This window comes from Rhea americana, unplaced genomic scaffold (assembly GCF_003343005.1).
Source record: "Rhea americana isolate MKP2758 unplaced genomic scaffold, rheAme1 scaffold_274, whole genome shotgun sequence".
NCBI lineage: Eukaryota > Metazoa > Chordata > Aves > Rheiformes > Rheidae > Rhea > Rhea americana.
In genome coordinates, this window is record NW_028186395.1 from 751,200 (window position 1) to 764,694 (window position 13,495).

Below are 13,495 nucleotides of genomic sequence, written 5' to 3' on the forward strand. Positions count from 1 at the left end.
GCCCGTGCCCGGCCGCCCTGCGGCTCGAGGCCTGCTCGGCGCCGCGGCCCCCGCCGGCGGCCGGCGCGGCCTGCCGTGGGCCGCGGGGAGCCTGCGCCGTCTCCTCCAGGCCAGGCGTGGAGAGCAGGGCACGATTCCCTTCGGCGGAGCTGGAAGGAGGCACCTCTGACAAGGCGACCCCGACRGCCTTGTACAGAACAGAAACAAAACACGCGAGCAGACCGGGTACATGGATAAATATATTAGTAAATAAATATATTTTTGAGCACATCAGCATATTCACACATCTTTGTTTCTATCGACATAAATACAYAGTTTTGCATATATATAAAACCTATTCTTCCATTTTGGGGTATAATTTATTCCCAAGCCCCAAGAGCCAGGAGAGACTCAGCGAAAAAAACACAAAACCAAAAAACAAACCTATATTCACATTTTGAAAGGATCTGAACTTTATAAAAGGGAGGAGCAGAGGGCTCCAAGCATAAATGGARGCGATCCAGCCAGCCTGGGTACTCTGCCCACGGTCACCCTTCTCCGTGGGGTTGAAGGTCCTGGGAAGAAAGTGGTTTCCGGGGAAGGACTGATGGTGTGGTTACAGATAGAGAGTTCAGGATACTCCATCTTCCATCAGTTTGCAGCTGAGGCTTTGGAGTCAAGAAAGGAAAATGAACTCTTGCTTCACGGTGGTAGTGAAGAAATTCAGCAGCTAAGGGTATTGACCACTCAAAAATAGCACTCGCAGAAGTGAGAGGTGCAGAAACAAAGAGGGACCATTTCCCATTTCCTCAGGTACCACTTCTTCGTTTCCCTTCTAGGTGATCAAGAATTGCAGACCATCTGCTCAAGAGGATTTTTTTTTTAAATACCTTCCCAGAGAGCTCCTCCCTCTCATCCCATCTGAGAACCCACCTAGACAAACCTGCAAACTCCCATTCAGCTGYGCAAGCCCTAGGGAGGGGACTCAGCATCTAGGATATCTGTTTTCTGAATGAAAAGTAGCAGCAGCATAAAATCAGAAAATGAAAACACTTTAAAGTGGGCATTGCCCTGCACAGCCCAGTAATACTGCAGTAGGGAGTGGAAAGGGTTCTTTATTGTCGATCACTGACTCCAAGAAGTTTGAGGGTTGCTGCAAGTACAGAGCCCTCCTCTTTTAAGTATAAGGAAGGGAAGAGAGGAGTACTTTTAGACTGCAAGCTAGGTACTAGTTCCTTTCAGGCACTGAAATACATCCCTGGGGGCTTTCAGGCTTCTTGACTCCTAAAGAAACCAGTGGGAGCACTGTGATTCTTGGCTAGATGCCAAAACCTTGTGAGACCATGAGAGAGTCAAAGCACACCCTGACTTCACAACCTTCCCCTCTGTAAAGTCATTTGAGCCCTCCAGGATGGCCAAGCATGAAGCATTGCAGGAAGCTAGTTAAGACTATCCACATGCCACATACACAGGAAGTTGAACTGAGGAAAGCTACATCGAGCTCCTGGTTTTTTTTCCTCTAGTTTAAAGAGTAACTTTCCTGCAAYGGAGAAAATATCTGAGTTTGTGTCTTTAGCTTGCTCTATATGACAGAGAAGAAGAACCTGCCAGGGTTAAAATACATGATTCTTTTATGTTGGAAATTCATCTCTTCTCTAGGTTGAAAGGTCCTGTAGTGGCTCAATCACAGGAGACAAGAAAATGAACGCTAAGAAGGGAATAATGTATTGTTTAAAACTCTGTTATCGGTTGACTTTTTAATAACACCAGTTGAACGTTAGTGACTGATTGGCAGTTGAGACAAAGATGCCTTTTTTAAAGATTAAGGGGAGCAACCCAACACTGTAAAGAGCTTTTATCACATATAAAGGAARGCAAAGGCAGGATTGATGTGATGTGGGACCACCTAACCAGTGTCTTCTCTCAAGCTGGAGAAGAAACAGATACTTTGAAGAAGGATATAAAAAGCCTATCACAGAGCAGATGGGGGAATAGTCTGTCTCCACAACAGGTTTCAAATTCTCAGAAATTACCTTCAGCTCTAAGGTAGTAAGTATCCTTGCAAGTACTTTATTAGCATCGGCTCTGAAAACTCTGGATAGTCCTGGTAGCCATGTAATGTGCATTCCACATGGTGATTTGGCTAATTCTTTGGCCTGAATTAACCTGTTGGGCAATGAAATCCACAGCCTAATTCCCTGCAGTATGAAAACTGTTTGGGTTTTATATGTTTTGAATTTCCCACTYTTTATTTTAGTTGAATGTCCCCAAATTATGAGACATGGGAAATCAGAACTAATGATGTTCCAAAGATAAAAAGCAAGGGGAAAAAAGTGAATAAACCCAGAGCCTAGAAATTTCACTCAAGCCTTCTCTCTCCATCATAAAAATGCTAAAAGAAGGAAAAAAGTATTTTGAAAAATTCATTTGCAAGATCATTAAAAAGTGTCTCACAGAAATATGAAGATGGGACTGGGTTACAGATGGATCACTGCTCTGCATTTGCTATGGATGCTTTTGCTGGGAAATTTTGCTGCATCTTTGGGCAAAGAGGGAGGAAGGGGAGAGGCAGGAGCCATGTAAACTCAAGGATTTACTGCAAATCTTGTGATGGGGTTATCTAAGATTTGAAACACACTTAAATGAGTTGCTCTTAACAGGGCTGGCCATAACACCCATTTGAGGGTGGATGGAGGAGTTAAAGAATGAGTGAGAAACTTGTTCACATTACCAGGAAAGAGGGTGGATTCTGAGCAACACAGTCTCACCCCAGCTCTTGCCTGGAAGTGGTGGCATTGTCCCTGAATCTTCATCTCTCCTACTGTTGGCAAAATATAGCAAATGGCCAAGATGGCTTCAGCTGAGGGATAGTGAAGTGATAAAAAGTGGTGAGAGCAGTTGGTTTCCAGTGAAGTCTGAAGAAGCACCCTGCAGACCTGTGAGTGCAGAGATGGAAAATAGCTTGTTCCTGTGTCTGAAATAAGAGTGGCAAAGTTAAATGAAGAAGTCTGGCTTTTGACCTAAGTGAGGAAATGAAGTCAGGAGCTGCCAGGCCACAGAAAGCTATTTCTGCAGCTTTTGGTCTTGAAGGTTTGTTCATTTTTAAAAGAGTTTAGCAAAATCTTCTGTGGCATGAACATGCCAAAATAGCAGTTTGCACTCACTCTATGAGGTCTCCAGCTTGTGACTCCCAACACAAGTCTCTGAGTGAGCTAGCCCATACAAACAGAGGCTGCTGGATGAAGATGGGATGTCGGTGCCTTCAAATAAGAGGGAGACCTGGAAAACATGACTTTGTGTTTGCGTGACCATAACATATGGGAACAAGTGGGGAGATCACAAGGGAGTATCACATTACTTATTTGCAGTTTGCATCTTGATGTGGGCCACGTATTTATTACATTGCCTGTGCAGAGAGCAAGATGTGAGATCCACTACTGCTGCTGGTATTCTGAACTTCTTTGTCCACTCCAGCTCTCTGTAGTAATGAGCCAGTGTTTTATTAAACTGAATGTTCATGGACATCCTGGACCTCCTCTTCAGATCCTGCATTCAAAGAAAAAAAAATGTAAACTCTAACTAACTGTATCTTGTGCCTGCTGGAGTCTTAATTCTGCAATACAGAGAACAGATAGTACAGTGAAAGACACTAAGTTTCTCCTGGTATTTTGAAGGGACTTTCCTGGTCATCTCCCAATCAGTTTATTCCTCTACGTTAATGAACAATCAGACCTACAGATAAGACACCAAACTGCTATTCAGATGTTTCAGAAATACTGGCTAGGGGTATGGTGCATCCTAGGCTTCACAGCGCTGCCAGATGGCTTTTTTGGTGTTTGCAATGTGAGGAAAATCTGAACAGATATTGAAAAAAATACTAGTAACTGAAAATAACACTGATTCATATTCACACAATACCACAGCAGTACTTTCCATGCACAGGGGACAACAACAAAAGAAATTCTAGAAAACAGAAGGAGTCTACAAGGGTTGTGTGCRTGCAAGAAAGGGACTGCACATGTGTTTCACCATGTTCAGGAGGAGTAAGAAACACAAACTGTTTTTGAGTTCTWAAAAAAAAGCAAACCCAATGAGTGGTGGTTGGCCACTAACGCCAGTCCTGCATGCCCAGCCAGCAAGGACTGCAGTTCATGCTCTTTACCAGCTCCTTTCATCCTGTGAATTATTTACAGACAAGTGCTGAATAGTTTACATTAAAACATTTCAGCATAAGGGCTGCCTAGAAACTGTGCACCCTTAATTACTGCTTCAAATACTCGCTTTCCCTGTGATGTGACTGAGTGTGCCTGCACACGCCATGTTCCCTTTCCCAGATGTCTCTCAAGTCTGCCCAGAGCTCTCACRTAGTGTAAGCATACCGTAGTAAATGCATATGTGCATTATTTTTTACCTTGTCCTTTCCTTGAATGTTTTTGTGATCAAAAGGAAATAAATGCCTATCTAAATATTCACAGAAGCAATTCAAAACAGCTTCTAAAAACTGTCACAGTAAATTCTTGTTCATTACAAGTAATTCACCAGCCACAGAAACAGAACCTCTACAAATTAAATATATGAGAAGAAAACAGCTAAATGAGATTCAGCTTTGAAAATGTAGCTAATAGATGTGGGAAAATTAATGCACAGATACAGCATAATACATATATAAGTGTACAGAAGATAGTTTTTCAGAGTATCTGGCATTTGTGCTTTATATAACCAGTACATTGAATAATCCATTGCCAATTGCTTTTCCTGTACACTAGCTTATATGCAACACAAAAGACACTTTACAGCTTCAATCACTCTGTGATCAATCAGAAACCCTRAGTCCAAAATCATATTATTAAAATATTTTCTGAAAAATGCCTCTGTGAGTGTCCTCAACTTCCTGTACACTGTTCCTTGAGTACTATCTTTTAACAGTGATCTTTTTCTGCCCTCTAATCCCTTTCCTTCTCTCCAATAATGATCAAAGAAATGACATGAAAGAGAATGGCTAAGAAGGCAAGCAGGAGACTGAGGGAGGGTGCTGACAGCAGGCTGGAGGAGATGAGGTTTCCCAGAAAGAGCAAGCAAGGGACTTCATCATCTTGTGCTGGGAGTAATCTGGCTGTTTTGGGATGAGATCAATACGTGCTGGGGTAGTTCAGGAAGCCATCTAGCTATAATTCACTGCCAGATCCTTGATTTCTTTTAAAGGATCAATGCAGCATTGCTTAAGGATTCTTCAGTGAAACCAGTTAGTGCTGTAACTTCCAGGTATAGTCTCTGAGGCAAAAGAAGTGGGGCATAGCTTTAAGCAAACCTCTCCTCAGAAAGAGCTAGTGGGGGTGCTCAAGGAAATGGCATAAACTCCAAGATCAAACAAGCATCTCTGGGCTGATCTGTGGCAGCCTGGCCATGGCTGCGGGCAGCGTTATTCCCCGTAATGCCAGGGCATGCAACGGCCTGCTGACATGGAGCTTCCCAGGGCCTCATGGACAAAGCACCAGCCTTAGCTTGCAGCTGGGTGAGGTAAGCATGCACCTGGAGGGTACTCCATCCCRCAGGATCCCTGTCAGCTTCTGGCAACCCTGGTTTAGGGACTTCCTGAGCCAGAGAYTATATTTGCATCTGTGTATGTGATAGCTCTTGATCTAGAATCTTGAACCCGTTTTACTTTTAGCATCTAGCTAGATCTAGCATCACCCTCTGGCCAACGAGCACCACAATTTCATTACRCACCATGTGCTAGTTTATTTGGTGTTCTAAAGCTTTTGTCTCCCATTTGATGCCGTGAGTTATTTTCTTATAAGAAGCAGTGAATAATATATCTCCTATCTTCCTTCTCCCCCACTCTCCATAATTTCATACATCTGTTTTATATCCTCTGCTAATCGTCTCTTTTTTACATGAAAGTCTCTATATTCTTTCTTTTTGCTACAACAAACTTCACAATTGTGATTGTTCTCGGTATCTTTCTGTACTTTTCCTAATTCTACTAGAACCTCTGAGAAGGGGTGACAAGATCTTTGTGGTGGATTCTAGAGGCGAATGCACCACAGATTTAGGCAGTTGCGTGACAGTACTTTATGCTTTGTCTTCTGTTCCTTCCCTGATAGTTCCTAATACACTTCCTTTTTTACAGAACTACTCGCAGCAGGTCCAAGACGTACTGTCCGAGTTAACACTGTGCCCGTGTATTTAGCAGCAGTTCTGTTCACGGGTGGCACTTTGTGTCATGTACATGGAATTTCACCTGCCACTTTAGTACCTGATAACTCAGTAACAGGAGATCTTGCCCTAATGCTTTGTAACCAGTTCTAGAGCTGACAAGAGCGATTTTGTGTCTTCTGCAAACTTTGTTATCTCCTCTCCTTGTCCAGGATATTTATGAGCTTACTGAAAAATGCAGATAGTTGTAGAATTCCACTTTCCTCCATTTCCTAGTAACTCTCCTCCATTAAGACTGATCCGCACTTTGTCTCTTATTTTTTAACCAGTTACTTACCTATGAGGGAACCTTCCCTTTTGATAGCTTCACTCCCTTAAAAGACCTGTGAGGTGTTCTCTCTCTTGACAAAAGCTGGGCTGCCTCCTCCCCTAGATTTCACATTTAGCCACGTGTCTACAAGTCAGACTCTGTATGTGAATTTTTAACAATTTGCTTGGCAGGAAGGTCAGGCTCATTGTTTTATGGCTTCAGCTATTTAGAACTGACCTTGCCTTCAGCTCTTCCTTCTTGCTGTGGGCATGGGTAACATTACAGTCCGTGGTTCGTGGTTTAGCAGTTTTGTATTTAAGTCCATGCACAATTCTCAAGTGAGTAATCTGTAGCCCTGGCAATTTGTTACTATTCACTTTATAGATATGTTTCAGAAATGCTTATACTGATGTTTTGATTTGTGAGAGAGCCACTAAGTCATGCCCTGAACAGAGATGTGCCAGTAGGAGAATCTCCTCAAGCACTTCCACACTGATCTCTAATGCAATATATTCATTTTGCCCTTCTGTTACTATGCTACATCCCCCAAACATGCCTTATAGACCTGCTTTACTCTCTGGACCTGCAGAGGCAGGCTCTGGCAGCCTTCTCGCTTTTGATGGAATTGAAAACATTTTTATTAATAGTCTTTGTTTTTCCCAAGTTGTTCATAGAAATCTTTCCTTGTCTGCCTCACTGTCGTTCTGCATTTAGTTTTACATCTAACTCTTTTTTGTTTTCTTTGTCTAATAACATCTTAACTTTTGAAGAATGGCTTGTTACATCTAATGGCCTTCTTTGCTCTACTGCTTAGAAAGGCCTTTTCTGGGGCTCTTTAATGGTTAGGGATATGTATTACTCTGGGCAGCCGATATTGTATCTTTAAATGATCTCTGTGCCCTAAAACATCTTACTCTTTTGACTGCTTCTTTTAATATTAAAAGAAGATTCTTGGTCTTATGGAGGCTTCTTTTTTGCAGCTTATGCTAACACAGCATATTATAACGCTAACACTATAGTCTTCCTATTCAGGCACAGTTGGGGATTTTGTGTTAATTGTCACTGGACTTTTTACACTCTCTTTAATGCATAGTGCCCCTCCCATGATACCATGACCTACTATTCTGTTCTCTGTAGTTTCACTTGTGGAATTAGAGTCCCTCTATTTGTTTTTCTGATGGGTTTCAGAAAATTTTCAAACAAAAATTTCATTTAAAGCCAGATCTTCCAATTTATCAACTTACATTTTAGCCTTCCAACATTTATCTAGAGGCATATATACATTTCTCGTTGGTTTTCTTGTCTTATTTTTTGTGTATCCTGCCTAAATAGGACTGTCTACTGAGAYTGATCTTTGCTATTTCTTACCTGTTCTCTATTGATTTATGTCCAGTCCTCTCTAAGATAAAGAACTGATGTGACTATAACTCTGTTATGTCAAGAAGTGTGTTTTAAGCTTGATGGCTTTTCTGTGTAAGCCCTGCATGAGCTCCCCCTATCCTCAACTTTCATTAGTTCCTTATAAAGTAAAATCCCTCCTCTGTGTATATTTTCTCAGTCTTCTAAGATTTTGAYTCTCTTGATGGTCCTAGAAGCCTCCACAGAAGCCACTGCAGTCAAGTGGACATACAGATGAGTTGCTTTCAAATGCACCAGTTCTTCTATATCCTGGCAAAGGGAGGTAAAAAGAAATGAAGACTGTATGTGCTTAGCAAAACATGCTGGCAGGGGCTCTGGAGGGTGCTCTGAGCACCTCCTTCCCAACCACCTCAGCAGGAGGAAGGCACAGAAGTACAAGAGGAGAGCTGGGCCTCTGAGACTATCTACAAAGAGATGGAGGCACCACAGCACAGATCCCTGCAATGCCCTGCACACAGCAGCATCCAGAGCCCTGCCTCAGGCATGCAGGCTCCTGCTTTGGTGAATCAAGCAATTCCAGAGCCCATGGCCGAAACAAGATGTGGCCTAGGCCAGTGAGTGCCCCAAGGAGATCCCTGCTCCCTCAGGGAGCTGGGCTCCTCCTTGAGGCTGCAGGGAGATACTTTCTCTTCTCCCTCTCCTCCAGGGATGGAGTACCCAGATGGGAGCCCTCTCAGAAGGGTTTGCAGATGAGGAAGAGGCACAGACAGGAAGAGAATAAACCACAGGCTGAAAAACTTCAGAAAWTTTGGATGGCTAGGGAGAAAGGAACAGGCACTACTTAAAATGCAAGTATATCAGACAGAGGACCAAGAACTGAAAGTATATCATACATGTCCTAGAATGGGAACAGCACAGTAGTAGTCAGTGCCACTGTACTGTGTTTCTTTGAGACTTTTGAGACTGATGGACACAGATGAATGTTGCACAAACCAGGCACCCCTATTCTTAGATCTATCTGCTCATTTCTGCTCTTTTACCCATATCCTCTCATAATGAGACTCCAGGAATATGTAAGCAGACACAGAACTCCTGCCTCACTTGATATAGAATTTATAAAATAAAATAAAAATAAAAATAAAAGGTGGCTGCACCTACACCACCAAATGAGAAAATGCTCAGGCTGACATCTGGGGGCAGCTCACCGGATCGCTACACTGTCAATACAGTGGCTTATGGCTCAAGCTCTCTTTTGGGGGATAAATGGGTCAGTTTCCTCATGAGGGTGTTTCTGCACGTGGCAGGACCTCTCATGGCCCACAACATCCTGCATCTGGAGAGCATCCACACTTTCACTGCAGGAACAACAGCCCAGGCTCCATCCTTGTTGCCTTGCTTGCTTCTGCTCTGCAGAGGTGGGAATTCAAGGGAGGATCCATGTTTCCTGGTTGCTCCCCAACCTCTTTTTCCTCCTCAGACCCCCAGCAGATCCAACCTGCAGCAATCTCTGGTGAACATCAAGTTCTGCTACCCTGACTGCAAGGTGGAAGTAGAGGGTAAAGGGAGGCATTTGAGGTGGTGTGGTCAGGCACAGACATTGTGCAGTAGCTACAGCACAGCTCAATAGCATTCCTGATGGCATAGCTTGGGTTACTGCCCCCCAAAATCCAGCATGCAGTTGCAGGACATGGATGCTGTTGCTGCACAGTGCCAGTACCCTGAGGCATGTGAATTCAACCTTGCCCAGGTATCAGGGGCCCACTTTGGAGCTGGCTTCTGCTGGGTCCAACTACCGTTTGGCATACTAAGGCAAGATGGGCACTGCTCACCTCTTCACGTAAGATAGGCTCAGCAATGCCAGAAAGGAGCAGGGAGGCCTGGCACAAGCAAAGGTCTCTTCTGCTCCCCATGCCACCATGACTTCCTGAGACCAGAACACATTTGCCAGCTACCAAAGTACATGGAAGTACCAACTGACCACATCGCATTAAGGGACACTTTCCCTCAGTGGTGGCAGTTGTGTCAGGGCTCCTCTCTGAGCAGTCCTGAATCATAGTCTGCCGAGGAAGGAGCCTAACTCAACCCCCTGAAACACTTACGCAGCCCACAGGCAGGGTGAGTGTGGGCAGCAGAGCCCTACACTGTGCCTGCAGAAACCACCAAGGTGCTGTGTGGTTGCCTGCACTGATCTCCCCTATAGACGCATCTGGAAGAAGCACCAGCTGCCCTGAGACTAGCCGACAAGAAGGCAAAGACCACAGTGTTCTAGTGGCAGCCGTGTAGCGGGTCACATCAGATGTGTCCGGGCCACGGAAAACTGGGCCTGTGGTAAGTATTTCCAAGCAGAGGGGAACAGGCTGTTCAATAAATAGAGGAGACTGCTGGAGAATGGCACCAAAAGCTCCTCTGGGAGCTGCTTAGGTCCCCACCTTGTTCATGGTTCGTTTGCCCTCAGGGTGGCACCGTGTCCCTAGAAGCTACCTCCTCCCTATCAGCACCTGGGCTTGGGGGCAGACTGGCTGGGAGCACCACAGTCACCTGCTCATATGCTACAACCCCTGGCCTGGTATCTGGGAGGTCATGGCTGAGCCACACCAGCCTCTGAGTTTTGCTTTGAAATATAAACTCAGATCAGTTCCTGAGCAACCTGCCATCATATCACAAGGGCCTCTCCAAGCCAGAGGTCTCCCATCATGATCGTAGGAGAGGTTGTCTCTGTGATGATATCACTGCACATGGCCTCCAAATTAGAGCACATCAGCACCAGAAAGCTACTGGCAAATTAGAGAGCCATCTCTGTGCTGCTGCCTTCTTATCTCTTAAATGGCAGTATCCCTCAGGGCCCTTTGAAGAAACTCCCCTATCACCATCCGCAGTGTCAGGCACTTCTGTAGCTGGGAACAAAAAAAATCTGTTCCTGGGAGTCTGAGAGTCCGAAGCGCCACAGGCGCTGAGGGCTGTGCCCCGTGCACATCCCARCTTCCTCTGCCTTCCTCCTGCTACCTTGTAGGCAGGAACTCAAAGCTCAGGAGCCTGGGTGTGGTTTAAGGGCTGGATAGACTCGCAGAGGGGAGGAAGTTATTATCTCCATGCTACAACTGGCACACTGAGTCATGAGTTTAAGGCCAGTATTTTAACAAAAAATAGGCAGCTAGATGTGTATTTGGTACCTAAATCAAAAAGATTTGCCTGAGGACCTGCAATGAGTCAGCTGCAGAACAAGGAAGGGAGCCAGGTTCTGCTGTGAGCCAGCACCCTGCTTACACTGACTTGCAAGTTAAGTATTTTCAGAAGAGTCTAAGAGAGCAAGAAACAGGAGCTAAACATTGATAGCTTTTTTTTCCAAAAATCCCAGTCTCAAATGTATTTTCTGCCTCAAGGAAAGGTAGAATTGACCCACAACAGTTACGCAAAGTGTCAAATTTTAATTATGTCTGTTTTCAAAACAAGCCACTAAAAAGTAACTCCCACACAACCAAGGCAGATGAGAAATGAGGGATATGTAAATCCATAAGCTCATTTAGTCTGTCCTCCTATTACCACAAGCCATGGACATTCACCTCCTTACCAAGTTCAGTAAGTCAGGGTTGACTAAAATAGCTAAAGCATAGTAAGTATTAATGAGTCTTGCAGTAAGACAATCCAGAGGAATAAGGACACTGAGAAGCGTGGTTCTAGCCTATCCTTTGGGAGATATTCCAGTTTCTAGCCATTGTCATTTAAAAATAACCACCTTATCTCTACTTCATACTATATTAGGATGAGACTGCAGTGCCTTTTCTTTCAGCTGATTCATTAACAGGCCCAAAGACTTGCTGATCATTCAAGCCATCATCTCAGGACAGTATCTGAAATACTTCTGTGTTCACCTCTTATCAATGGTTCTGCAGGAAATCCCRCTGCAAAGGTACACAAGTCTGCGCACAGGCAGCCAGAGTATCCTCACAGGCAGCCTGTGAGAAATCACCCTTATTCATCTGTTTGCTGAAAGAAGAGGAATATAACAGACTTACCCTGACTATATCGCTGAGATTGGCAGTGAAGGCGAAAACTTAGACTGTGTCCAGGGGTGCCTGTCCCTGAGAAATCAACAGGAACCGTGAGGTTTCCTTCCTGTCCTGACAACCTGTCCTCCTGCTTTTTCAGCTCTGAGCTGGACTGTGGGACTAAACACTTCCAAAGTGGCCGAGAGCCTGAGCTGCAGGGCAGGGGAGCACTTGGGATCAGAGGCTGAACTTCGGGTGAGCAGCTGTCGCCAGTGAGATGGCCATAAGGAACGTGAGCATCAAAGGCTTTGTGCAAGTCTGAGTCCTCGGGAAGGTGAACAGGGTCAGGCTCCAGGGGACACTTTCTTTTCCTTCTGTGATGACGGCCATGTAAGCTGTGTCTCTGGGGCAGTGGGACATGGGATGTGTCAGCTGCTCTCGATTGTCTGTTGGCATCTATGCCAAAGTCTAGTCTGTTTGGAGAAGCAGAAGGGGCATCAGAAAGCTCACGGCCTTGCTGGAGACAGGTGGGCTGTCCTGCTGCAGATGCCTCTGGTGACACACTGCTATTTTCAAGAGGCTGTTGACAGTGATGAGTTTTCTCAGTCCTCTTTTGTGTCCGAGCACTGTGGAAGCCAACCTTGGCCCCAGAATACCGGGACTTGCGCTGGCTAGGCCCCTGTCCCACCCGCCCAGATGGGCACTCTGCATCTCTTTTGTAGTGATGGTGCTGGTGGTGGTGGTAGTGGACATGGCTGAATATCTGGGACTTAGCTGGAGCAGCACTCCCAGGCACCATTAGGTCTAAGGATTTGGGCCGTGTTTCCCTTGTCAGCTGCTGCTGCTCCTGGCCATTGTCCATGGCAGGTCCCTCTGAGCTACAGTATACGAAGGGGTCATAGTCACTGCTGAGGGAGCTGCGGAAAGTAGAGCAGCTGCCATGGATGCCCTGGAGACTGATGTCTGTGCAGTTCAGCATGGAATCACTGGAGGAACCATGACAGGGCCCAGAGCTGGAGTCACTGCCTGGCCCATCTGCCAGGTACCCACTGTGCTCCGTGAGATAGCTCTCCCCAGAGCCGCTGCTGTTGTGCTGGTGTCCGTGGCTAGCTCCCCGGCGCAGCGGGAGTGCACGGTGCTGCTTCTGTGGCAGGGCTGCCTTGATCCCCAGGCACGAGGGCTGGTGCTGAAGAGAGCAAGTCCTCTGGGAAGGCAATGTCTGTCCACATGCCGAGGGGTTATGATGCTGCTGGCCCAGCAACCCCAGGGCCATGGGGGAAGGGTGGCTGCAGGCAGGTAGGGAGCTTGCTGGCCTGTAAGGCATGTAGTGAATAGTGCTGAAATCCAGCTGGGAGAGCTCTGGAGAATGGAAGAAGGTGTTGCTGTGGGCAGGCTCTGCGGGGAAGCTCCTCAGATTCCTCTGGGGATAGGCATGTGGGAGGTGATAAAGGGCATGTCCTGGGTGCTGGCGGAAAAGATGGAGCCGTCGTCCAGGTTCCATGTCACGAGGGGTCAGCCTGGGGCCTGGAACTGTGGCCTGGTCCACAGAGTCTCTGGCTAGGAAGAAAGAAAGGAACATCCAGCACACATCCCACAGCCCACCTGCAGTAGTCCCAGCATCAGTAAGCCTGCACTACACTCCATGTCACACCACTCCTCACTGCTGCCAAACTGTCCTGATGATGGTCCTCCACCACACAGCCAG

At 45.9% G+C, this 13,495-nt stretch overlaps 2 protein-coding genes across 2 annotated transcripts in view; both read right to left on the reverse strand.

Annotated features, from left to right (window-relative positions):
• Positions 1-624, reverse strand: part of SUPT4H1 (SPT4 homolog, DSIF elongation factor subunit) — a 4,051-nt gene extending 3,427 nt beyond the window's left edge. Inside the window, exons 1-2 of the mRNA XM_085308415.1 lie at positions 517-624; positions 22-187 (exon numbers count right to left, since the gene is read on the reverse strand). Coding sequence (XP_085164541.1) covers positions 22-187; positions 517-624 — 274 coding nt within the window. The remainder of the gene's footprint in view (positions 1-21; positions 188-516) is intronic.
• A 1,904-nt stretch (positions 625-2,528) lies between these two features.
• RNF43 (ring finger protein 43) overlaps positions 2,529-13,495 on the reverse strand; it is a 66,934-nt gene continuing 55,967 nt past the window's right edge. Inside the window, exons 8-9 of the mRNA XM_085308392.1 lie at positions 11,818-13,347; positions 2,529-3,525 (exon numbers count right to left, since the gene is read on the reverse strand). Coding sequence (XP_085164518.1) covers positions 3,482-3,525; positions 11,818-13,347 — 1,574 coding nt within the window. The 3' untranslated portion in view covers positions 2,529-3,481. The remainder of the gene's footprint in view (positions 3,526-11,817; positions 13,348-13,495) is intronic.